This window comes from Varroa destructor, unplaced genomic scaffold (assembly GCF_002443255.2).
Source record: "Varroa destructor unplaced genomic scaffold, Vdes_3.0 BEIS01000001.1, whole genome shotgun sequence".
In the NCBI taxonomy this organism is placed as follows: Eukaryota; Metazoa; Arthropoda; class Arachnida; order Mesostigmata; family Varroidae; genus Varroa; species Varroa destructor.
In genome coordinates, this window is record NW_019211454.1 from 33,536,772 (window position 1) to 33,564,050 (window position 27,279).

The 27,279-nt window shown below is 42.4% G+C and overlaps 2 protein-coding genes across 3 annotated transcripts in view; both read right to left on the bottom strand.

The window, feature by feature from the left end:
• The window catches only part of LOC111244387 (anoctamin-8-like), a 43,956-nt gene that overhangs the window by 10,911 nt on the left and 5,766 nt on the right, over positions 1-27,279 (bottom strand). The window contains exons 2-6 of one of the 2 annotated variants that reach the window (XM_022791439.2): positions 22,759-23,026; positions 21,521-21,756; positions 20,447-20,694; positions 20,163-20,324; positions 9,078-9,247 (exon numbers count right to left, since the gene is read on the bottom strand). In XM_022791439.2, the coding sequence (XP_022647174.1) occupies positions 9,078-9,247; positions 20,163-20,324; positions 20,447-20,694; positions 21,521-21,756; positions 22,759-23,026 (1,084 nt within the window). The remainder of the gene's footprint in view (positions 1-9,077; positions 9,248-20,162; positions 20,325-20,446; positions 20,695-21,520; positions 21,757-22,758; positions 23,027-27,279) is intronic. The other variant, XM_022791458.2, reaches the window with a different exon arrangement.
• On the bottom strand, positions 357-2,961 carry Hr3 (nuclear hormone receptor 3 ROR-beta). The gene has a single exon (XM_022791469.2). It carries the CDS (start codon positions 2,520-2,522, stop codon positions 951-953), a length of 1,572 nt encoding a protein of 523 aa, XP_022647204.1. The 5' UTR covers positions 2,523-2,961; the 3' UTR covers positions 357-950.

Sequence of the window (27,279 nt, forward strand, 5' to 3'; positions counted from 1 at the left end):
ACGGCTATTTCAACTTGTAGATTCTTTCTTGACCTTTTTTTCGACCTTTCATTTTCCTAATGCAGGACACTTTTAGCCTAAATAAAATCATTATACGACTTTTCGAAATTGTTCTTCCCTATATATTTTCTGAAAATTCGACTACTATACGCCTTCGTAGCTGTGACAACGGCAATGGTGCGCATATTCGATCTTCTCTACTCTATGGCGTCTTAGTCACGCTTTTTCCGCGTCGATTTCTACCGCGCTACTACCCGTGTGGTTTCCGCTTCTGTTTAACCAAGCAAATAAATATAGGAATGTAGGACGACGACAACAATTGTATAAATATTCTACTCTCGTTTAGTTCTTATATATATATATATGTCCACTGTTTATAACTATAATTATTCAAATAAGAATAGTTGTAAGGCAATTGTTGCTGGGATCATATATATAAATTAAATTACCAGCGAATGATAACATAAATTAATATCACCAATTACAGTTCACAATGTGTCGACGAAACGACATATAATATCGCACTTATGTATTTATGTACAGCGACGCACAGTATATACAACTGGGGGGTTCCGGGTAGAGGTTGTTGGGGACTGAGGAGTAAGGGGTACAGGCTACGAAGTAGTACAGAAAAGTACAACATTGGACTATTTAGTATCGTATGTATCATATATGCGTTAGTCCAGCTTCTTTTAAACCTCAGCATGATCCATGTTTGTCATTGAATAATGACTGAACATAACAGGATGGCCATCGTATGAATTCCGAATCGCATCTTCACTGTTCCGTTATAGAACTTCGAACGTCATCGATCAACAGATCCAAATAACGGCCACTTATCTATTCCTATGTATTTATTGTGTATATATTTCACATTATGTGTTTTGTTTGTAGATATGCGCTCGGCCGGTATGTTGCCCTTGCATCGTCTTCTGCTACAACGATTGCTTCTAGTCTGTTGAAAAGAGTTCCTTATGTAGCGGGGGCAGATCAATATCGGGACAGGACATCCTAAGTGCACGCAGGGCCTCGAGATGGCAGCGAGAAAGATTTCGAAGAATGCTTTGCTGGCTCAGGAGGTGATCAATGAGATTGACATCACCCTTGATTGGTTGCTCACGCAACGTCTCGAAGCGAAGACATTTCTGGAGGGCATTTGATACTCGTTCAATTTCAGCCACGCACTTCAAGCCGGCACGCTCGGGTGAGACGAGAACGAGCGCACAATAGAGCGCTAATTGAGTGTCGTCTAATTGGAGCCCGGCGAGAAAACGTACGAAGTCGAAGACACTTGTGACGAATTTGATCTCGGCTGCGTCCGATGTGAAAAATGCATCGGCAGGCACCAGCACGTCGCCGTACAGGACACAATTCGATTCAGTGTCGTAATATCGGGTCATACGGAGCAAGCAGAGCTCGAAGCAGGCTGCCTTCAACAGAACGATTTGGTCATCCTGTGAAAGCTTCATGAAACCAGGAATCATTTTGGCGAATTCTATTACCTGCTGAATAACCTGCGTTAGCTTTTGCGCACAGTCGACCCAAAGCTGTTCCTGTGACATGTTACGATAATAATCAAGCTTCGAATTATTATTTCCCGACGTTTTAGCTTGCAGAATCTTCATGCGAATCTCCTGGTCGCTGAGAATACACGTACGGAGATGGGCGTCACAAATCGTTTTCGAGAGCAAGTCGAGATGTGCGGGTTGGGTGGGAATCTGCGTTGTGGAAGCCAGTGTTGTTGAACACAGCGTGTCTACGTCACTGCACTGATTAGGGTCGATGCTCCGAATGTTAGGGAAGTCAACGTCGAAACTTGTGGAGCATAGGCCATTCGAGTCGTAAGCGGATGCATAGAAATCGGTGGACAAGTCATCTTGGAACTGATAGTTTACCTGTTGGGGCTGCGGGAACGTGGTCGGCGGCTCATAAATGACCACTGTTGAGTCCGGAATCGCCACGTCGGAGCTGGTAGCCGGAGTCGGTGTTGACGGGTTGCTTGTGAGACCCATTTGGGCACGGTGGAAGCGGACCTCATCTTCAACCTTTTCTCTTTGCTTCTTGCTCATTCGACCAAATTTAACAGCATCACGACTCATCCCTAATGCCAAGCACTTCTGGAGTCGGCAGTATTGGCAACGATTCCGGTTCACTCGGTCAACCACGCAGTTCTTCTGTCGTGGACATTGATAGTTGACTACTGAACTTTGCGACCGCCTGAAGAAACCTTTGCAGCCTTCACAAGTGATGACGCCATAATGCACACCTGAACTCTTATCTCCACACACTTTGCACGGAATGATCTCAATCTGTGAGCGTATGGCCTTGTGTTCTTCAACTTTCCACTTTGGCGGAGGCGAAACAACTGTATGTTCCTCGAGAAGCAGATCATCTCTAACCTTTAACAGCGTTGGGCTAGGCGTGCTCGGCTGCGGAATCTCTACTTTAGAGCAGAACATGTTCTGTGTCGAGATCCAGTTTTTGGGACTCGACATCACCGAGTCGAGCCCCGAATCATCCATCCCGCCGTTAACCACGAGGCCCTCCAGGGCTGCAGTCTATGTGGCAGGCGGGCCTCTGTATACAACAAATGTCTCTAGCCACCTATTGTACTTCACTGACCGCAAGCTACTAATTAGCAGGGTACTTGCTATACGACAAGCACCAGCAGAAAGCTCACTCAGCACCGAAGTTTTACATTCACCTCTGTGTTGCGGTACACAGTTATTTTCCGCTCTAAGTTCGTATGCACATATATATATATATATATATATATATATATATATATATTTATCTATCTATCTATTTATCTATCTCTATGTAGAGCCGAGTCCAAGAATTGCACCCTTTTCAAAAAGTTAGTCACTCTGTTCCGACTTCCCGAAGGACGCGATTGCCACGACCAATTTTCCGCACCTAACTAACCATTACCACTAGTTTTAACAACAAAATAACAGCAATAGTGACCGTAGCAGCTGGCACAACGGCGAACAAAACGGCTTGCGGTTCCACGGCCCTACGACTACTGCAGGTTGCGGTAGGCAGCAGACTCTGCAGGCCGCTCAGCTGCTGCTGCTGCTGCTGCTGGCGGCTCAGTGGCTGGGAGCGGAGCGACGCGCGCTATCGCCAAACGGCACTACGGAAGTAACAGCGCGGCGCGTCGTAGCCGTCGCTGTTAACGGTGGTGTTCGGGGATGGTGGCGCAGAGCGGCGGCAGCGGCGGCGGCAGCAGCAGCAGCAATCCTCTGCCGGCGGGTCAGCAAGGGACGATGAACCTGAGGAGGATGACCCAGTGATCTAAAGACGCGAGTCCGCGCTGCCACCACTGAAAGAGGGAAACAACGGTGAGAAAGGAGGACGAGGAGGAGACCAGCCAACTCAACGATAGCACTGCTTTTGGCCACGATGCTAGTGCCGGATAATACGGACGACGACAGCGATGTCGGCGATTATGATGGTGGTGACGACTGAAACGAACCAGCCGACCAAAACCTGGCCAAGAAACAGCAGGACCTCGGAAGAGGATGGGAATGATAGCTTTGTACTCGCGTGAAACAGCAAAACCTGAAAAGTCTTTGAAAAACCGCCTTAGGAGACACGAAGACCCATTCGTGACTGAAGTAACGGCAGTCGTTGTAACCCGAAATCATCGTTGAAACGGGAGTTGCAACTAGCTGGGGGGCTTAGATTACGTAAGGTTTAGGTTACGTAGAGGTAGTTCCGGCTTGTAGCGAACCGTTTTGTAGGTCACTGTATTGTTTTGTTAAGCTAACGAAGTCTGAGAAAGCCTGAGGCCAGGTAAAGCCAATGCTGGTCGCGACTCAACGCGTGCCATTGCTGACGGGACAAGCCGCTGTTGCTACGTCAAGTTCAGGGTTTCTGGGTCAGCCGCCTTGGCTAGTGGCACGACCACCAAATCAACCGGTGTTAGAGGGTAAGGGAACCCGGGTTGGCGCAACGGGCTCCCGTTCCCTTCTCGGCTTTTCTGATCAAACGACGCGCTGCGCTGGCCCGGTATTATTGGTTAACGTTAGCTGCCGCTGTCGTCGGTTCCAATGGCCTTCGTTTGCCACCACGAGAAGGAACAACTGTCAATAGAAAAACCAATTCCAGGGACTCGGTGGATACTTTAAGTTCTGAGAAAAGCGAGCTCTGCCTTGTGAAACCGTTTCAATTGAATCGCTCGTCTAAGGCTGACGACCTTATTATTATTATAGTACAAAGATCGCCGGATCACGGGAGAAACCTTTGTCAATACGGCAAGATGAATTTAGTTCTTTACTTTGAAAAAAAATGCAATTTTGTCAATTTAACGTTCTCAATCGTTAGATAAATCGTTTATCTAACTATAGAATTGTTCATAATAAGAATTTAATCTAAGTTATGCTGTAAGCAATTTTAACTAACTCGAATGCTGAACACTTTCGTTTTATTTAAAAAGAATACTCATTAACTTGTCGCGGCGAGCTAAGAAGCACCGGCTTGTCTGAAGCGAAGTTACGGATCTCCTCGAAGATGTATGTCACTGGCAAACAAACATACGTGGCGAACAAACAACTTAAATGTTTGGCGTTAATTTCGCTCCACACCTATATTGTAGTTCTGTTTTATTGTCTATATTTTTCTTTTTAGAACTAATTCCTTATTAAGGTTTGTTGATATTTGATGAATTTATTGGGTGCTCCTAATTTCCTTTCTGGCAAAAAATATGTTCTTAGCAGCAACGGGTTGAATAGGAAAGTCCTGAACCTCACTCTACGAATCAAAGATATCTTTTGGTAGGAATCAGTATTAATCTTCAAATGTTTGGGGACAAGCTGATTGTTCAATAAATTATTTTGTTTAAGATGAAAATATATACAGTTACTTCAACGGTAAATTTTTGCGAAATTATGTCTGCAGCAGAGAATCGCCTAGCACATTTTGTTAATAACAGACAAAGTGGGGGCCAGGTTGTGTGAGGTCGCTTCAAGATGCTGAAATAGGCATTTCCTGCGACTACCTCATAAATTAATGTCCGAAATAATGACAAGATTTGGCATCAATACTAAGGAGTTTTTCAGCTCATTAATAAGTATTGACCAAAAACAGATGTTTTCGGTGCCTGCATTTTCTCGCAAGGCTGATGTGGCATTTGCTTCGGGGGGTTGGCCTGTTTAAGATGCAGGTATCGTTGTCGAGCCGGAACTACGATCTGGATTAAAGGTCGCAAAAATAGACTCCATAACTGTGGCCGATTTAGGCAAATGTAACTACAGTTAAGGCACTAAAGAGAAATACCTAGAAAAGTGTAACGCCAGACATTTAGAGTTTTCGTCTAAATTCTAGTTTATGAATGACTGTATACAGAAAAACACTTGGGCCAGCCAATCGTGATTAAAGTACAGATCAGCTGATCAGGTGTGTCCTTCTTTGCGACTGTCGCTGCTACCGGCAAGGGAAAGCTTCCCTTCAGCGCAACACTACCGAACGGATAGATAACCAGCCACAGATCAGCGCACTGACACATTCGAGAGATAGCAGAACGAGATGAACTGCTGGCGTAAAGAAAGACACCAACGGACGATTCCTGCCGGATTTTCAGCATCATGATACCGCTTTCGGCCTTAATACAGTGCCCATTACTATAACCTTTCTCGTATTCACAGAAATCTTCCTCTGTACCATTCAGGGGGTCTCTTATTGTTCTTGTCGTTCGAATGGAGCTGCGATCTTTTCGAAGCGTTGGAATAGCCACCGACTGGACTCATCGTAGGCAGCAGTTAGCCGCTATCTAGGCTGGAGAATAGATCTAAAGCGAAGTCTCCAATAGCTACCAGGGCGGAATACTGTAGATACGTATTGCTGCTATTTATGACCTGTCTTTTAGCGGAGGAACTACAGTAACGACTTTCATTCCTTTATATCGAAAACGAACTTACTAAACCTAACGAATATCAGCTGGGAACCGCCGAACTAATCGTCAATGCTACAACAGAGCAGCGTCAGCAAGGTGCTGACTATGAGCGCTTCACGTATATACATATATATATATATATATATATATAAGTACACGCACAAACTCGAGCCGGAAGCGCCGAACGTCGAGTATGGCAGTCATCGTCGCGCCGACAGGCAGCAACAAATCGGCTTCAGTGTCTGGCCTTGCTTCCGTTGCGGATAGATACATGGGTTATTGAACTTTTTGCCAACGCTATCGTCAACTCGACGGCAAAGGACAGCTCAACTGTCGACCAGCCAACGTGTCTCACTCGGAAAGGCGCGCGCAATCGGGTCGTTCGTTCGCGCGACGGCGCGTAGCGTCTTAACAAACGTCTGCAAGGCGGAGGCTGGGAATGAACGTAGCAGTAACAATAACAGAAGCAGCAGTAATAGCAACAACGGTAGTTTTGCCGTCAGTATCATAAGCGGATGTGGTGAAAACAGTCAAGGGCAAACATTAGATGACACTCACATTGGCCTTCAAGGTTCAATGTTTGCTCTTTATGAAGAGCTGTCGGTGGACGACGCTCGCTAGTCATGTGGCCGTTGATTGTATGGAGTAATCGGTCCGCGCACGTTCCGAACACCATCGCCGCTGAGAAATCAACACTGGATATATATACCACCATAAAATACTTAAAAAAAATAATAATAATTTAGGGTGACTAGCGCACGCCAGCTGTATGAATAGATCGTAAACTCTTAATTTGAATTAGATTGATCCTACGTTTTTCTCCTACGAAATGAGGGCTCTGACATGAACTATATTCTTTTTACGAGCCAATACAGTTAAAGATATATCCTAGTAGTAGATTTGTAACGGTATATTTAAATAGATGTCGTTCTTTAGCTTGACAGCTTTTGCTATACGCACACATCTTAGACGCCTGAATAGAGCCTTCATTTTTACTGGTTTTTTTTTTTGATAACCCTACCGTTCATTTCGTTATAAAGGAAGTTGACGAACAATTTGATAACAAAGATGTGTTGATTCACGTCTATTTTTTGGGAGGAGCTTCAGAAGCGCCTATCTTCATAAGTGAAGTCCATTGTACTTGAATCAAAATGACTTTTCGGTGGCTGGCTTCATTGGCTCTGAAGAGCCACAGTATGCCAGATACAAGATGATAAGTGTTCATTAGGTAACACTGTATCATCATCCTGTGATTGAGTAACAGGGCTGCTACGAGTACTCGAAGCCTTTAGTCCGGGCAGCAGATAAGCTCTGTCAATCGCTTAAAGGCTCAGTAAACCTGTGTCGATAACATAAGACGACATAAGTCTACTGTATTAATTTTCCTCGAAAATTCATTGTATCGCCCATTGAGAACAACCTATTGGGCTGGGTACCCGAGGCAAAACTGGTGCACAGTCATACAGGGTGCTCGGAAAGCGGCACAACCTTACGGCGTTAAAACAAAGTGGAACAGTTTAGCCCAAAAAGATAGCACGTTCATTCGCTATAGAGTCACGTTTCTTTTAGGACACGAAATTGGGGAACGCATGATTAGGAAATAACGAGCTTTAACGGACTGCTTTTTTAGTCTGTTATCGTGGCGGTTTACGTAACTTTCCTAAACGCTACAGGTTTTAGGACTCGCCTAACACCCTATAGCGAGCCCGATCCTGGCGAATGCGTAGAGTTAGTTGGATGAAGCCTCTCACAACAACGCTGCTCACTTATTGTTATCACTGAGGTAAGATTAGGCCATTTTTCATCATCAACCTAACGATGAATGTGACTATGAATTGTTAATCATACAAAAAACTAAATTTAATCTCGTTAGTTAGCTCAAATTAGGAACTGTAGATATATGATTGAATTAGAATGAAATTCTGTCACTGCCATGCGCAATATGGATAAATGGTGAAGCGTCACTGTTGATAGGTGATTGCCCTATTTTCATAGATGCATTCATAGGAAACCAATGAAATCGGTTCGATGAGAACTATTTGATCGGATTTTGCCCTATCTTAGTTTGTCTGTGGATGTTTTTCAATCTATGTAGGTCATTTATAAAATGCTAGCAATAAATTTCTATTTTAATCGTGTGCCAGTCGAAGAACAATTTATCTATGAAAAAATAAGGATCGCTTTTCTTCCAAAGTTTTCTAAAGATTCTAGCTAGCTAGCTCAATATAATATAAACTTCAACACATCCCGCATAACTTGCGCGAATATATCTAATGCTCTACGAAGAAATTGAGCGACGTGTGCGTATAGTCCCTCAAGTATTTTGCTGTTTATGTGTATAAAAATCGAGAGTTTAGTTGTTCCTAAACAAGGGGGCGTCTAAACGCGCGTCTAAAGGGCGTCTAGGGCGTTAAACGGCTCTGTGCTAACTCGGCTGTTACTTAAATGCACTCGAAATAATCAATTGCCTCCCTACAGCATCGTCAATGAAATTTTGTTCAGCGTCCTTCGCAGCAATAGTCAACATTGTGCTTAAGATAAGACCTTATCGTACCTCACCAAGACGCTTCTTTTGGCCTAATATATGTGTTGGCACCTCGCTGAAATAGCGTATTAAACAACCAGATTGGTAACATATGATACAAGTCGTAGATAGCATATGAGTTTGTCTGATAGTGTTTAGTGCTTTAGTTGTGTAGACCTGATTCAATCACACTGACCGCATCGTATATGCAGTCGTACTTGACATACTTATCTTGATATACAGAGAGGAGACGGACACGGGATCGTGAGATTGCTGAGCTAATGCCACGTAAAGAAAAAAAACAGCTGTTCGATTATGAAGCATTCGAGGTGATGCTTTCGTTACTAGATTCCACATGAACTAGCTAAATCCGTTTCTATGTAGAACTCCTAATTCGTCGTTCCCGTCCAGGCTGAATTTTGCCCCTCAGTATTCAGGAAAAGGTAGAAAGGAACTCTTTCGTGGCTTCGTGCTAAAAGCGAATGGCCGCACTACGATATGGTATAGCTACGTAAAAGAAAATCAACGATACTTTGAAGGGGTTAGTTATTCCTTCGATAGTCCAGCTGTCAGCAGTGATAGCTGCGTGGCCTTCCTTAAAAGTGCTCTAAAAGTAGCAATTTCCCGAAATAATCATAATACAACCTTGATACTAACCTTTTGTCGGTCCATGTTTGCAGCTGAAGCATCAGCAGCATGACGCCCAGCACAACAACGAGACAAACAGAAATTACCGGTAGGGTGACTAGGTAGCGGAAAAGGTTTCGCCTCCATTTTGGGTAACGCGGCTCCATCCGTCCTGTTACAGCACTCGTTTCCAATGTGCCCTGCACGCCACGCAACCGTTGATGAAAAGAAAGCGATAGAACGTATTGTGGAACGTCATTGCATGTTTACCTGACGCTTTTTTTTGCCAAATGTGTTCATGTCAGCACACGTTTTTATCTATTTTTTTTCTGTACGACTGAGAGCAGAATCCTCTATAGGTCCAGATTAGCTGTGTGAAAATCACTTCTACGAAATTTTACATGTATATATATTTCGTTCAACACGACAGACTGCTAAATCTATGTAGAATATATCGGAGTTATCATCGACTTCCTTTTCCGTTTCTATTCGATATTCTGCTCGTATATCTCAATCAATGTTACTTTTCTATACGTATATTTGAACGAAGCCGCAATTTGCATGGACCAGCTGAGTACTTATATAAGGAAGTAGGTTACGCGTGTTGGTCGTCGTGCGTCAATGTGTCATAAACTGTTTAGCGTTACTTATAACGAACTTCCAAGCTGATGAACCGGCAGGGTTTGCCGCAGGCTGAATGGAGACAAAAAATAGACTCTACTCTGTTTAGTCGTATATAGAAAAAGATCAGAACAAAAACAGGCCGTTCTCTGCCTGTTTCGCCCCCTCCTACCGCCCCTCATGTCAGTATCGGTTATGCCATCATAGTATTGTTGTTGCTGCTGTTCGAGGCGGTATTTCTGGACGATGACTGCTCGTAACAGCAGCGACGAAATGGTTCTTCTGGCCTTCGCCGCGGTTTCGCCTTTTCTGCTCGCGTCGGATCGTATCGATAGCGTCTCGGGTCTCACTTTTCCTCAAGCCTAGTGAAGTGAGGCCAGTCGAATAGGAGTATCACCGATCGCTGCCTGCGTCATCGCCCAGATGATTTTGCGCGTAACGCTCCCGCTACGACCGCAAAACTGGATAGCTGCTGCAGAAGATAGACATCCACGATCTGTTGTCGTAGCTTGCTGCTGCTATCTTCACCCGTTCCATCACAGCGGCACCATTACAACTACGACAATTGCGATCGAGTCATATTATAGGAATGGATTAGCTCGCTGGCTGGTTGGCTAACGGAAAGGCCGAAAAAGTACTAAACGAGAAAAGATGCAACAGGAGAAAAACCGGCGAAGGTGGGCGCGGTTATGAGACGCGACGTGGTCATACCGACCAACGTTGAAGCGTCAGCGGTAAATGTGTTGCTGCTGCGTGACTGAGTGGCGCCCGGCCGATTGTATTGGTGGACTGCTGTACAAGTCGATGCTTCGTTGCACATCTTCATAGTCGTACGAAACTGTTAGACAACCGGGTCAAATAGTCGATAGTGTTGGTTCACGGCCTACAACAACTACTACGTACTTGTTGCTCGTGCGTCCGCACGGGGTCTGTTTGTCAAAGGACTCAGTTCTGCCCTGGAGCAACAGCATCGGGAGCAAAAGCTGCAGCATCGCAAAAAATAATCGACGAGAAACGCACTCGCAATGACAAGACAGCTACAGGTAGGGCAGACTATCGGGCGAGACAATAAAGAGACTGCGAAAGACGGGATGAAAAAGAAGACGAAGCCAACAGACAGCCATGACGAACGGCTAGTACGAATTTCTGCCGTCACCCTTGCTTGTCGTTTAATGCCAGTGTCATCGCAGCCAACGGCGGTTTAAACCCACAGAAGACGAGGGCGACCGCAACGAACAACACAAGACGGGAAAGCCAAGCAGGCGGCCTAGAAGACGACGGAGTAGCCGAAGAAGACGCACGAATCGAGGAACCGAAGAGAACTTCGGTCCAAGGGAAGCGTTACACAGCAATGCCATCAACGAAAACGATAGCGATGGGAAGAACCAAAACGACATCGAAGAAACGACAGCAGACGATGAAGAAGGAGTGCACAAAGTGGACGGAATGAGGGTGGATGGAATGAGCGGATGAGGACGAGATGGAGAATGGATAGAAGCAGCGGCGGCACAATCGGAGAAGATCCTTTTCGCTACGTCTTCGCCGTCTTTTGCCTGTATGGCCGCCGCCGCGTCCATCACCACTATCAGCGGCACTGTAGTTGTTGTTTCTATGAAATAGCAAGAAACTACAAAAAAGGAAGACGACGCTGTCGTTGACGCGGAGCGGCGCAATGGATCGGCGGTTAGAAGTGAGGTAGCCATCTATGTATGTAGCATCAGCAGTATCAGCACTAGAGGCACTCTTTCTCAGCCGCGTTTCGGCCATACGCTCGCCTTCGTGTTGTTACCGCGTTCTGCCGGTAGCAGCAGAAACGGCCGCGGCAGCAGCAACGACGACAACAGAAGTGTTCCCTGCATTATCCGGCCGGCCGACAGTTCTCCATAGACAGAATACGTAATGCTGACGTAAGAGGCAGAGAGGGAAGCGCTATTACCGCTGTTGTTAGCATTGGTTTGCTCTTTCCAGTTGGCCGCTTTTCTGTCAGATCGCTTTTATTGCTGTTCTGGGACGACCTATCGTGACCCACTTCTGGAGGCGATGAGTCGCGAGCCGCCGGAGTTCTCACCGCGGCTAATGCTGCCAGTGCGTCCATCGTCATCGCGAGACGCCCAAAGCGTTCCCCGCAGTCAGAGCAGCCGCTGCGCCATCGGTTGGTCTCAGTCAGGGTTACGTTTGATGGGTTCTGTCGCTTCTGCTGGAGTGCCTACGGCTGCAATTCCAATTCTCCTCTCCATGCAATGCTTTCGCAGGCCTTTCGTTTCCTGCGGAGCTACACTAATGGTAGTAGTTGTGGTAGCAGTTTTAGTTGTTAAGTCGTCGTAATAGTATTCAGAGAAAACAGCAAAGTTTGGCCAAACTCGCTGCTCTGTCGTGCCGCTAACGGTGACCCGAGCGAGAGGTGGCGTTTTTTCGGCCATCCTCCATCCCCCCACCCCACCCTACCCCCTGACCTTTCTCTTTTCCATGAAACCGCTATTCCGCCGCGCCATGAGTCAGGTAACCGGTAGATAACTCTCCAACTGTTATTTAGCAACTAGTGCTAGTATTACAGGCAGCAACGGGCTCTGTGTAATGTGTTGGGCTTTTGCCAAAAAGGGCGCAAAAAATATTGGCAGATGTTTGTGCTGGCTGTATTCATTACTGTCGTGACTGATATTGTTGTTGTACAGGTCGGAGATAGATTGCCATCACATGCAATGTATAATTTATTTTATCTTGGTTTAATTGTTCCATCAAAATCGACAATTCCGTCAGACGAGCCACCTTTGCCATTGGCCAAAAAGGGAGCTACAGCCGCTGTGTGTATAAGGCTTGGACTTAACCTTGCAATCAAAAGAGGTACTATCAGCGTACTTGCCACTGCTACAGGTGGCGGCGCATACAGCACGATGCACGACTATGTTTTTTGCAAGATAGGCCAAAGAGAACTAAAAACATGGATTGTCGTTTGGGGCAAGGGGAGAATAGAAGAATGGCTATGTAGGGTTACGATATTATTCAACCGAATGATGACTGACTTGGTGCTATTTGTAGCAAGAAATGGTCATCTTAAAAGCGTTGCTGAACATATTACATGCTTACAAAGGTAAATGGAATCGTGACGGCCATTGCTGTTTTAACCTGTTTGTTTTTCAAATTTTGTTTTCGTCGCCAATAGTATACGTTTTTAAAATACATAATAGGTTGAGCAAGAGTCTTTGAAGTTTGATACAAGTATTTCATTGTATCTGTCTAAAGCTACAATAGGCTGTTTTTTGATATATGAGAAGCGTGGTACATATCGTTTAATTAAAGGTATGTATATAAGTTTATAGCCCTCAGCTTCAGCATACGTGAGGCTGTTTCTAAATTGTTCTTGGAAAAGAGCGATCATTTTATAGAAAGCTATTATTTTGATACAGCGTTTTTTTTTGTTTTTTTTTTTTTCTCTGCATTTAATTGCTGTAATTTGGACTATTTTTTAAAATATCTAATCGATTGAGAAAGATCCTGGATACTGTAAATTTTTGGCCTAAATCAAGCTGACGGTTATCAGTATTTTTTTCCAGTCAACCAAACCTGTCATGCTAGAAAACATACTAAAAGGCCGATTATGCTACCGCTTGACATACAACGGCCATACTTGTTTATTGCGGGTTATACGCACTGCTATATATTGAAGTGGCACCAAATTCCTTGTATTGTCTTCATATTATATACAGGCATTTGTCTGGCATATATCAAAATGATATCTTAGTTAACTGGATTTAAATAGCTTATCCTAGAAACTGAAGTTGACGAGTAGTTTGACCTAGCAATGGGTTAGTGTTGTAGCTACAACTATATCAATAATATTGCTACAATGAGCGTCTGCCACTGTGACCCTCATTGCATACGTATTTTGCACGATGCTTATCTCGTTTGCAGTTAAAGCAGCCCTCTTCAATATCTTCACCAGCTCGTCATTTTTCATCGCCAGTACCACCATCGGTGCCGTCGCCAGCGTTATCGTTATTCTAATGACAATTATAAAGATGACAACTCTTATGTGAGTAAAAAGACGTCAAAGGGATGAGAGAAAAAAAGGACAATGTTTTTCATTCCTTGCATGCAACAGCGGCCAACGCATTTAATATGGACGCAATTATTACGACCATAACAACGGCACTCACTACCATCGGCGTTGCCGCCAACTTCCAGAACGACGACGACGACGACGTCAGCAGCGACAAAATGCACCAATGAGTACTGGGTCACTGTGTAACTCTCCCCTTTCCGATTCTTCCCAATTTCATTTCACCGTGCCGGTGTGCGTTTTTGTTTTCTACTTGTTCTTGCCTTTCTTTTCCCGTACTTTACCCCCACTACTACCGCGTGCAGTGTAGCGTGCCTTCAGAAACAGCAGCAGAAACTAGCCGGCAGGCAGAAAAGACGATAGCAACGACAAAGGCCATGGCAGAAGTGACTGTAATAGTGATAATCGCACTCCGGTTAACAGCAAATCTGGCGGAACTCGTAGGTGGCCGGGAACCACGGGTGCATCAGCCAGCCAGGCTGGCTGGCTGGCTGGCCAATTCATTCGTTACTCGTTGGTGTCCAGAACGAACAGCTATTTATCGATGACAAGATGGACCGTTGAAACGGCCAGGACGTTGCGCGGGTGATACACGACGACAATGTCGATTACCCACATGGATCACGTTGCCCCACCACGAGAGTCAGTCCATCAGTGGCCTGAATACTGGCAAATGTATGCAACCGTTACCGTAGAGGCCGAACGGAAAAATGAGCGAACCTTTACCAAGCACTGTTCGATTTTCGTCTAATTAAACTGTTTTCCTTTCGCTTCTGCCCGAGTTAGGCAATCGTTATCTAGTCCAAAAACAGTTACTTTCAATTTTGCTTTCCTTCTGTTTCCCTAAGAGGATGCATAGCATCATCGTTATCCTGATGACGACGGTGATGCTCATGGTGATGCTTACTTTTATTGTTTATTGTATATTGTTTGGTAATCAGCGTTAGTCAAAGAAACGTCCATACAGTTCACGAAGTTGCACAGCGTTTTCTACCTAGGCAGATATTTTCACCGTACACTGCTTCGTCGCCGTGGATCGTGCGACCGCTATTGTGAACCCTTTGTCTATCTTCGTCTTCCACACGCTTCGTATTTAGTTTTCGATTGAGAAACCGGCCGGGGCCCTATTGTCACATCCAGTAACAACGTTACTAATCTATATGAATCTACCAAAAATGTGTATTGAAAAAGGGGCGAGCTGCACCTAGATACTACATTATTCGCTACCTTTTCATCCAGCGCGATGCAATGTCCAGCATGAAGTTAGACGGCTCTTGGATGCAAAGCCTGCGAAAAACTCGGTAGCCGTATATGCTTATACTAGATTAGTAATCCTAACGAGCGGTTCTATTTTCCGTGTGGATTATTTCATAGAGGTGCTACGATGCATGACACCTGAATAGGTAGATATGATCACGCTTTTCGTTTGCTACGTAATATGCTACGAAAAATCTCACGACCAATGACAGCAGCATCAGCCTTCAGCATCAGCTGTACTGGATGTAGTAGCAAGGGCAATAAAAGTATCAACCGCGGCGGCGGCGGCGTCGACGACGGCAGCGGCAGAAGCAACAACAAAGCAGGCGATTCCCATCTTTTCAGTAGTATATGGTTACGTGTCTCTGTATATGTGCTTCGCCACATCGCCATCAGCTGCTCAGACTCGATTTTTTCTCGTCTTCCTCCTTCAGAGCTTCCGTGCTTTTCATTCGTTAGTAGCAACTGCCACATCAACAACAACAATAGCAACGGCGACGACGACGACGACGAGGACGACGACGACGACGACGACGACGACGACGAGGACAACGAGAATAACAGAACGGGAAAAACGCCGCGGCCTCTGATGATTGCACAGCACAGCGCTGCAACAGTCACAGCCAACACCGGACGCGATGGCGATGGCGGTGGCGGCGACCACAGACGAAAAGATCTGGGTCAACGGCGGGAAAGGGCGAGAAGCCACGGGGAACAACAACGACGACGACGACGACGACGACAACGGAGAAACCATTACACACAGAAACGCAAGCATTTGACGTACACAAGGGTGTACCGAACAATAGGCAACACCGAATGTGTGGTCACACAGCCCAACAGAAGCTCTGTCAAATTTATCGTTTCAGTATGAATCACATAGACAAGGAGATAATCACACGTAGATAAGCATACAGCCATATGCAAAGTAAAATTCTCAACTAACTGATATAAAGCATGGGCTGCAACGTCGAAATTTTTAAAGGCAAACACAAAAACAGGCGTGCAAAGGGAGGGAGAGAGGGAGAAGGCGACACCAGCGACACAGATCGAATATACGATACTGTACAAGCCGAGACCTATAATGAAAGATAAACATTAGTGCAGTCATTTTTCGCTTAGAATTGTCTCCCGTTGGATTTACTTAGGAGTTAAACAAAAAGGGTTCAGATGAGACTTTAGGTGTATGGAAAGAGAAACATATTGCAGTCATTGTTGGCACGAGTTCCTTATTAATTTAGGTTACTTTTGGCATTCACGATAACTGAATTTTCAAACACATGTGCAGCACGTACCGGGCCAATGCAGCAGCTAAGTCCTCGATTTGAGTTTACATGCTGGCAAAATTCAGCTTGTTTATGTTTCAGCGGGGCTCATATTCCGCCATTGTCAAAAGCTACCGTCTTCAGTCATAACCTTGGAATTGAATCAGCTAAAAGCCGATAAAAGAAATTCTCTATTGACCGGCAAGTTCAGTAATGTTATGAATTCAGCTAATTATGCTATGTAGAACTAGAAATCCAATAGGTTTGATCTAACTCAGCGGCATCAGCTATAGATTTGCCGCCATCTAAGCTTGATACGTTAGTAGTGGCCTTCTTGTATTTCATGATGGAAAAAAATGCGGTAGAGGATGTACCTAAAAATGGCGTTTGATAATCTCGGTGGTAATAAGTTATTATAAAAATGATGCGATAGGTGTACTAGGCTAGCAACTGTGTACAGTCGAAAATAACAATATGCGTAGTAAAAATAATCTAGTAGATCTAGTAGTCGTCATAAGGTCAAGGCCGAATGGAGTTCCATTCAAAGTAATCCGACAGTGACGTTTTTTTTTTTTTATCAATAATTGGATTTCAAAATCAAGAAGAAGCTGCTTTGATAGTTTTTCAATGTTGCACATATATTTCAGCATCGACAGTTTGCTTCCATGGCCTCTTTTTGCCCAGTATTTTTTCTATTTGCTAAAAGCCAACCTTGAAATATACAGTGGGCATTTTCTTATTTAACTTTGTCCAATCTAATATATAATAGATAATAAGGATCGTAGCAACATATCTAGTGTATACAAAATACGGGCATTGACAATATTTTTACTATTTAAAAAGCTATCAGAAACAGAGTATTGTTAATTTTTGTTCAAGTTTGACATACAGCTTATCCATAATATGCAATTAAAATTCTCTTTATTTTGATATTAAAAACGATCGTAAGAAATTAAATAAAAGCTCAAAGCCATATTCGATTGTTGTTGTTTGTTGCTATAAAAAGCACGTTCTGTAACGGACGAAGTGAAGTTCGATACGACTTCAGCCCAGAAGCATAACATACATAGCACGATTCATGGCGGCGGTTAAAGACACGTACCAAGTGATGATTTTTCGATTTTAGTGACATCCGACCACGGTTATGACTCTTAAATTGTAAAAAAAATTAAATAAATAAATAAAAAAAAAAAAAGAGAATCTCTGTCTTTTATCGAACACATGATTGTATGCCGACTCTAAGATAAAAATGGAGAGAAATGAATAATGCTAAGTAATTTTAAAATATTTGTATACAAGGCACTCTGATCGTGATTTCAAAAGAAAGTAAAAACAGACCACTTCATCGTAATTGGCCACATTTAGCTTGCCAGGAAAAATAAAGCACTAGATCTACGTTTCGTACTGGAGCTAGATATTGACGCAGGTCTTTTGGATGTCTTCTGCATAATTTCGAACGGATGACTAAAGGCGTAGTTACAACATTTCACTGGGACGTTTGAAAATGGTTTAGCGTCAATAATTGCTGGCACACATTTAAATAAAGAAATTACATAATAGACTAGTACAAGCGGGAGGAGAAGGACTACTTTCATTTGTGTAGCCTCACCTATCTTCAAGCCTCTAAAGCAGAGCATTTAACTATCGCCGTTTTGTCCGTGTGCTACAAAAGGCGTAACACGTGTTACTTTGTTGAGCTTCAAGGCTACGATGGAACAACAAACCGATTTGTTGGTTAGTTAGGTGCATCTCACTATGAAATATACGTAACAGCGCCGAAATCTCAAAGTTTGTCATAGCGTTCAATGGCTTAGTACGTGATCATCACAGAATAGGCTTCTTAATCTTCACCTAGTTCTGCAAACTCAATTATAACACGATTATGACAATTGCCAATGGCATATACAATAAGGCAGGCAAGAAACTTGCGGTTCTGCACAATTAAAGAACAGCGTTGACTCGTTCTCTGTCAAGAACAATTATGCATTAAAATAATGTCAACCTAAAACTGTTTCGCAGAAAATCGAAAAGGGATCCCACGGAGTTGTTATAGTTTCTGCCTTCAGCAGCTACTCGTTCGTAACGTAGCTAGAAATCGGTCTTCTCTTATGGTTGTAATTACTTTACCATTCAATGTTGTTTCTATAATCAAAAGTCAGAAGCCATATACTTCGTGCATCACCACATGACACAGAAAATCGACTATTTAGATAATTTTAGAAATAAGTAGGAACAAATCTAATTTTCTGTGATTCAAAACATTGATCTCTTTAACAGCATCATATAGGACTCGGGATTATTCTCTAGGTATATTAGGGTGAGATATAGTGCTTAAGGCCAACAAGCAGAAAGCACTTTAATTCACCATTAAGCACATTTAAACGTGTACTGATATAATTATAACCGAAAAATAACGTTTTTCTCAATCAGTATACTTCAATTCAGAATCGAAGTATATTGATTTTTTGAGGCGAGGCATACCGTCGAAACGTACTTTCTCTATACTGCACAGAGCCCTTCGAGAATTACCAGAACTATTTCAAGCAACAGGTGTACTAACAAAAAATGGGTCCGTTTTGTGGATATACTCCACTAACTATTGCATTTCATATTTAAACGGTATGCATGTTGCGAAAATATGAGCAACTTATCCTGTTAAACTAAGCTAAGTTTTCCATCAGAGAATCTGTACGTGGCTGCTGGGTCGAAAGAAGTCCCCAGTTTGCCTTGTGGATAACGTTTCATTTTGACGAGTGTCACTCACAGGCAACAAGATGGCACATTTTCTCTCTGTGACTGGCGAATTCGTATAACAAATTCGTACATGCTGTTTTTTGGTATAAAAACAAATTCTGTTATAGTTCTCAGCACAAACTGCATGAAACACGAAAATAATGTGTAAATAACTTTAGAAGTTATTATTTATTCCAAAATACGTTCATATATGTTACGAGACACACAGCTTAAGGAGAATATTGCAGATGCGCTTCAATGTTTATGGATTGGTTAGCAAATGCATTAGGTTTCAATAGGAAGACCTTTGTTTTCTGTGCCTTTTGCGCGTCAGTGTTAACACGTTAAGACCAACGTAAAGTTTTTTTTTTTTGGATAATCTCTCTGCTCTAGAAGATCGACTAATAAATGCGATGTTGCATAAATACATCAACTGAATTTACTAAAAAAAAGAAAAGGAAGCTCTTACGTAGATTTGCTAGATCTGCTAGTTTATCTTTGCCCAATTGAAACACTGATCTTTAATTTCACATAAGTAAACGCAGGTTCTAACCCTGTGGGAAAATTTCACGGATGACGAGGTAATGGATGCGTTATTTTACATACGGCGTTTCCATAGGTGGAAGCGTTAAACGTACTCATGTTAGTGCCACTCGTGCATGAGAGCATTAGCTGATTCTCATGTTAAGTTTTTTTCATAGTACATATTATAATGCAGTTTTTATTGTTCCATTTTTTCTTCAAAAAAATTTTACAAATAATTGTTTGCTGCTCATTTCATTGTTATGTAAGGTGACACAAACTTCCATTGATCAACACATTCTTCATATATATATATATATATATTTCTGTTGGGTGTAAGTGGTAACTTACTAGCTCATACACATTGAAATGAAACTCATGGTCCTCGAAATATCTCAGAGACCTCCGAGTGCTAGGGTATATTACCAGTAATCACTACCCCGTTAACCCTGGATACGATCGGAGTCGAAATTTGAAAGACTTTTGAATGTCAGAGCTCCCGGGAATATCAGCTAAAATCTAAACATCAGGTTAGTTCGTTTAAGTCGCTGCTTAACGGAGGGTGATAAAGCCGTTACACATGATCATATGATCAAATTAAAGAGAGCATGCTCTATGGAGAGATGTGATTACGAGCCACCTTGATAATTGCATTCTCACCTTGAACAGAGGGCGAGGTTCGTTTAGCATCTCGCTAGAAGAATCCAATGTACCCCAACGGTGGGCCAGTTCCGATGAGGTTCTTTTCCATGATTCCAAAAACAATGTTGCCCACACGATATTTAGTAAGGCGAATAATATAAAGCATAGATCCTCACGTCTCTGCAACGAGGAATACGATAATAACGATGGTGAAGCTAGTGATAAAAAGGTGCTACAAAGGTTATATTTTTTCATCAACAGGCACATAAGAACCATATGGGTTCGATTTGCCATATATATACCTGGTCTTTCCCGTAGCAACAGATCCATATGCACAGGCCAACAAAAGCAGGGAAGAACAAGGCTACTGTGTAGTGGCCTAGCCAACCAAAGTACGTAGCGATCTTCACTCCAAAGTACGCGGCGATGTCATCAAGAGGCTGCCTCGAAAAGAACTGGTTTACCCAGGATCTTTTCAGTTGCCGCAACGGCTCCTCCTCGTGCAGGGGGTAAATTTGATCAATAATGCGTTCTTTCCGTAGACGTTGAACTGGTAGATACGATAAACACAAAAAAAATTATAAGTAGCATGCGCCGGAACATTATATATAATAAGAATATTTTCGAATAAGCCCCCTGTGGCGAATAGGTGTATTCACCCTTGGGTCTATGCGGTTTATAAATGAATCGTCGAATTACAACGTAATGCATAATAAAAAGTGTTCAGTTGTTTACAATATAACGTAAATTTTGCTGACTATAACAAAAAAAAAGCACCTTTTCGTATAACTCCTATATTTCAACGTTATTTAAAACAAAGCACCCTTGTAGGTGGCAAACAACAACGATGCCATACAGACACAATTTCAGATGTCAAACGGCATAATTATTCAATACGATTTCTAAATACGCGAAGAACAATAAACCAGTACTTAATATTGAACTTGCACCTTATGTCAATTCGAATTTCCTATCATAGATTTGATTGAATCACTACAGACATATTATATTCAAAGGTATAGACAAACGTACTTAGCCATGATCATAGATAAAAGGCGATACATCAACAACGCTTTTTTACAGCTCATGAAGCGTAACTAAATTTGTACCTATACATTTCGTCATTTTTTGCACTTCGGGGGCAAACAGAGTTGCCGTAAAATCGGCGAATCACGCTCGATTCTTATGGCGCTTCATGAGCAAAATGGACAAATGTAAAGTACTCAATGTTGAACTTCGTCGTATAAAAAAGCGGCTCTATCACGACGCTCAAAAATACTGCTAAGGGCTATTCTGTTTCAGAGCAGAGTTATGTATGAGTTACGTTTGCCCTTTGAAAGTTCTTCAACATAGCACATTGGTTACTGTCTGCTTACTGAGCGACTGGCCTTCCAATAGAAGTTTTCCTCGAACGGTATCTCTGGCTTCAGTTCTCATGGAGTTAATATAGAACATAATTATCTCTTGGCGCTCCTGTGTGCTTAAGAAACGATCAACGTCCTGTTCTTCCCATATCCCGTATGGGTCGTCGCAGCAGAACTCCTTAAATCCACCCCCAAATTCGGGCTTCACCTTCTTGCGCATGTGAAGTTGCTCAGCCCCTTTCAATAATCTGCAATAGACAAATGAACGACCGGTCAACCTTGTTATCTAATATCGGCAAGTAAAACCGATGCTTACTGTTTTCGTCGAAAGCCAGGGCTGTGCGCTAGAAGTAGTCTTATACAGTACAAGATAAATAGTTCGAAATTATTTTATGTATGATGTCGTGCTCCAAAAACGTATTTTACCATTATTTAGCTCAGCTTATTTTCGTACACTTTATTAATAGTGGACTAAAAATATAAACAAAAACATTTGCGAGTTTAACCGCCCGCAAAATGGACGTTCGTTTATTTGTCACAAGAATATATCTCAATAGTTCGTCGTAGATTAGTGTTATAGTGGTTCTTCATTTCAATATCGATTATACCTTAAATGGGTAGGTCTTTTTTCGTAAATTAAACAAACGTTTTTTTCTTAAAAACGTTTGTTTAATTTAATATAATTTATCTCGGCTCCTAATACATTTACACTGTTCAGACTCGTTTGATTACAAATAGCGAGTGGAAAATTTTTTCTCAAGCGTCTGGAAACACCCTGTTTGTAATAAAAATAATAAGGTGTAAGACTAGTTTCTTTTAGGTGCAAGTGGTTCATACTATATATACAATATATACAACATCAATAGCACAGACTTTCAAAAAAAAATACTCCATTCATCAATTACGATCTGATCTTTTCTTGTCCATTTAGTAAGATTTAGTAAGGTTTTACGGGCTACCTTAAAGCCGTATTACATTGGCTTAGAAGACGGATAGCTAACAGTGTTAATTACAGCAAGAGTTTTTAACGTTAGGACTATTATAATTGTAGGGTTCGAAAGCCACTTTGTTAGATACGCGTGTTGCTTGGCATTCCTGTATAATGTTCGGGGGCTGCATAAAGTGATAACATACAGTGGGTGTTATGCCCTCCTCTCAAACTTCTTTCCCTTTATAACCACATCTATAGCAAAGCTAAAAGATAACGTTCTCGTTCTTTTAAAAAAGAACTTGCTTTAGGCCAAACTTACTCTGGCATATCGGCGGTACAGATAAGCATGATGAACTTTGAGAAGCGGTGGTGCGTGAGGTGAACTTTAAGCTGTGGTAATCGCTTCTGAAACGTGTTAAGCAACCACTCAATAAGGATTCGATCCGTTGACGAAGGTAACGTTAGTACGACGTCACATTCAGCTTGCGAGCTGTGACTGCGATTCCAGAAGTTTTCCAGGAATCGCGGACCCGACTCTTGGAACAGCTGTTTTGAGACGGCCAGCCGACGACCTATAAGGCGACCCGCTGTGAAAAACACCTTGGTTAGAAATGTATTCTCTGAGATATTACGGAGAGATAGATGATGAAGTGGAACAAAATAGTAGAATAGAAAATATAGGTTTGTTTCAGAAGCACACAGCGGCAAAAGGCTCACTCTAATGTAAGTTTCTGACTCGGGATACGATAGATCCACATAGCATGTTTTGCTGACGTTGCCCACGATTTTTGTTTTGCGACCATAACGGAAATAACTATTAGGTGTTCACGCTACCAAACTTATTTCATATTTCTAGTACAAGGAAACATGCACCGATAATATTAATCGTTCGTGCGTTGTCTAATGCTAATTTTTACTAGTTTTGCGTCCTGTTTTTATGCGCCTCATTAATGTTCCAGAACGATCGCCTGTTTGGCACTTTGTCTGTATTTAATACGATAAGCACGCGCACGTATAACGCGTGTACTTATTGAATATATGTCAGGACAATATGACACACCTCCAGTTACAATGTTAGCACTATACGGTTTAACAGCAGAATCGTCACCTAGATAATGTAATCAGGTAAACAAATGATTACCCATACAGTTAACGCAATGTACAGTATTTTCCTGCTTCTCCCATTGGCCAAGGTAGAAAATTCCTTGCCCTGTCAAAGAAGCCGGATGTTGGCGTTGTGGATATAAGGCTTTGTGGCCTAAGAAGTGAATCGATTATTCAGGAAATCCAGCAAGGCAGCCATCCTTTCGTTCGATTAGCATTGGCGAAGGCGGACTTTCCTGCTTCCAGCTTCACTAACTAGGTAAAGACGATGCACAATTTCCGCGATACAAAACTTATATGTCATTCAACACAAAAATTGTAGAGGTTTTGTTACATAGACGCTATTTTCCTATATCAAACTAGTTTAATATTCTTGATCACCCTCCATTGGTGTGCCAACTTTTTTTTCTATGTATGCTTTTAGGCACAGAGTTCTATCGGTTTTGCGTTCGTAAAGGTTAGGTAATTTGCCTATACCTTTTACGTAGAGAAACCTATGGCGCTGTCCTAATACTGCGGGCAGCGACCAATTGGGCAAACGCTTTTCTCCTTCGAAAACAAACAGATACTGGTTTCGAACGTCACTGCTATGAAATTCTGGCCGCGTAAGCTTCTGCAGTAGTCACCCAGGACCGGTGGCCATTCGGGCAAGGAAAGCGAAATATTAAAAGTACTCGCTTTAGAGATAGGCAGCGTATAAGCCCCATTAGCTTTGGGTAAACCTGGCTTACTTAGTGGAACCTCTTGACAAAAAATAAACAGAATCGAAGCAGGCGAATGGGACCAACAAGGGTCCAAAAACACGTAGAAGTTCTCCCCCTAAAGGTCGCAGTCGACCCCCGCCACGCAAATGCAATAGCTGTCATAGAGACATCATTTCAGTAAGTCATAGGCATAGCTCTACAGGAACTACTTGAGCATAAATGTCCTAATGTTTTAATTGTGGTAGCTCAGATATTTGAATAAGTCGTTTGCAACATATTACACATTTTGAACGCTTTCTAAATTTCGTCAGACTAGGAAATTAATAGTACTTATATAGAAAAGTATTTCTCCATCTAGCTTTTTTAAGCCGTCCTAACAAAGTAGAATGGTGGTTATTTTATAACACAGTCAAAACATCTGTTTATGACTTTACTGGTTTATGTTTAAAGGACGTAGCACGAAAACGTTTCTCCTTCAAAGCGATACACTCGTTTAGTGGCATGGTATATTTGGACGAGGTAAATAGAAAGGAAAACATTTTCAGGTACCCCCAGTCTGAAAATTATTAGATGCCGTGATATCCCGTACACGAGAGCAACTATGTGTGTGAATGTTTAACTAGTACATGTCATTTTTAGTAATCTAGGAAAACACACTCTGGTTTTGACTACTTTTAATAACATTCTCCGTACGAGGGTGGTTATTCTACTTAACCTAAGACTACCAACATTAGCATTACTGTGGAGTAAAACACTTAATTTCTATTATTTTTTTTTTTTTTTTTACTGTTTCGATCAAATTTACTCTATATAGATGTTCCTAAGCATCTTCCGAGCCCGGTTACTGTTGTCAAACAAAATAATTTCAACGATCTCCTTGTTTGATGTATCCCACAAGAAAATGCCCTTGAGTACACAGGAAAACGGAAAGCGCCATTTATATCTGAAAAAAAAATTGTCTTCTCTGTTGATTACCACAACGTACATCTTATTTTTGCTGGTTAAAGTTTTTGTAGCCTTCCCGAGAAATATATCCATCTCCTTTTTGCTTAATGATATTCTCAACGAATCATAGACCCATTCTATTTTCGTATGAGTATGGATCGTTATGGAATGTTTGGGCATATCCACTCAAAGTTCACATGTTGAATTACAGACGAAATGTCAGTCCGCTATTCGAGCTCCACAGCAAATTGACAAGCCTTTAAGCAAAGCCTTAAACATCCCGAACTCCTATCGGCAGTTAACGAAATAAGCAGATCTCAAAGTTTTGGCCATGTGCAGGCCGTCTAATCATCCTACCGATGGTGGACGGGTTACACCAGGATCGTGTTAACAATTTCAAAATTTTGATAATGCTCGACTATTGAAACAAGATCCAAAGGCGACTACCAGGTTCGATGATTTCTTCATACTTTTGACGCATGAAGGAGGGGTAACGTTGTGTTTTAGGTTCGAACCCGGCCATAGACAGACACACGATTCCTTTCGTGCTCGCAGAAGCCAGGCGTATATCTAATGAAACCGCTAACGGCGACACTGGACTTGAAACTCGAAATGTATAGGTTAGCGTGGCTGCTCGGATATTCACTTCGAAAGGCATAGTTGTCCCTTTGAAACAAGAAGGTATTTGTTACAAAGGCTTATTTCTATATCTACGAAGAGCAGAGCCTGTTGCGATGATAATCATCATACTTATGCGTGAAGACTCATCTATAGGCTTCAAGATGGCCTGGACACCATAGCATATGTTCTTTAACGTCCTCGCCTACACATAAACAAGTTATTGTTGTTGTTTTTATTACTTACTTGCTGCACGCGGCAATTATTTGACAACAATGCTCACAGCGTTTATAAGGTCAAAACTTGAATTTCTGCAGTGGAAAGTTCTATATCAGCTGCTACCGAGATATTCGGTCGATACCTATTCTCGGCTTTATCTGTGCCTATCTTTCTGTCTGTGTGAGATAGCCATGTTGAAATACTTAGCCATCAATCTCTGGAAACTGTTTAAATTCACATATTCGAACAGCTAGCCGAACATTGTTTTATCCACCGCTGGAAAACACACCTGCATTGAAAACGACTGGATCTCTTTAGGAACGCTGTTCTTTCTACGGGGATAGTGTTCTTAAATTATTTCTTCTATTGAACAGGCAGTTAGCCAAAAAAGCTAGCCAAAAAAAGTTCGCCATGTTTACCGCCACTATCGACCCTAGCTTCATCGTGTCTCGCTTTCATTGTATTCAAGGAAATCAAACTATTGGTGGCTTGTAAAGATAACGGCAGATGACATGAAATTTCCAGTAGCGAAAGCCATCAACGTAGGCCGTAGACTGAACTAGATATGCAATCAGCAACTCAATTAAGTACTGATAAAACAAACGATAAAATACAGACCTCCTGATATCAATATTTATATGATAAACATATAAGATATGTATATTGCTTCAGCGGGTTAACTCGCTTCTGGATTTGTGATCAGCCATACGTAACCAACCAGTCAGATAGATCCGTCGTCGTCGTCGTCGTCGTCTGAAACGGTGGACGGATAACTAATCATTTATAGAGTCGGCATGGTCAACCAATAGTAACGTTGGCGTTGGCGGCGGCGGCGGCGGCGGCCGCGACCGCAAACTTCAATAGTAACTGTAATGGTCGTAGCTACAACGGTTGTACCTGCTGCTGCTGTTGTCATGTAACAGTAACTTGCAGTAACACAAAATTGTATACTAAAGTGATCCAACAAAAGAACCGAAACGACTTGTTGAAATAAACAGAAAAAGCAAAGTGTTGAGATGAATTGAAAGGGCCTTCTTACAGAAAAAACACCGGCCATTGAACAACAACGAATACTAAAAGTGCTCAATGCCGTTTTGTTCTTCTCTCTAGGTCTATTTACGAGCTTCATCGATAATTGCTTATTTGAATGTGCGTCTTTGAAGACTAACCGGAAGTTTAATAATGCTACAGGAAAAGAACGATGACAATACTGAACCTTTGCGTGCAGACTTCATGGCATATTGTATATA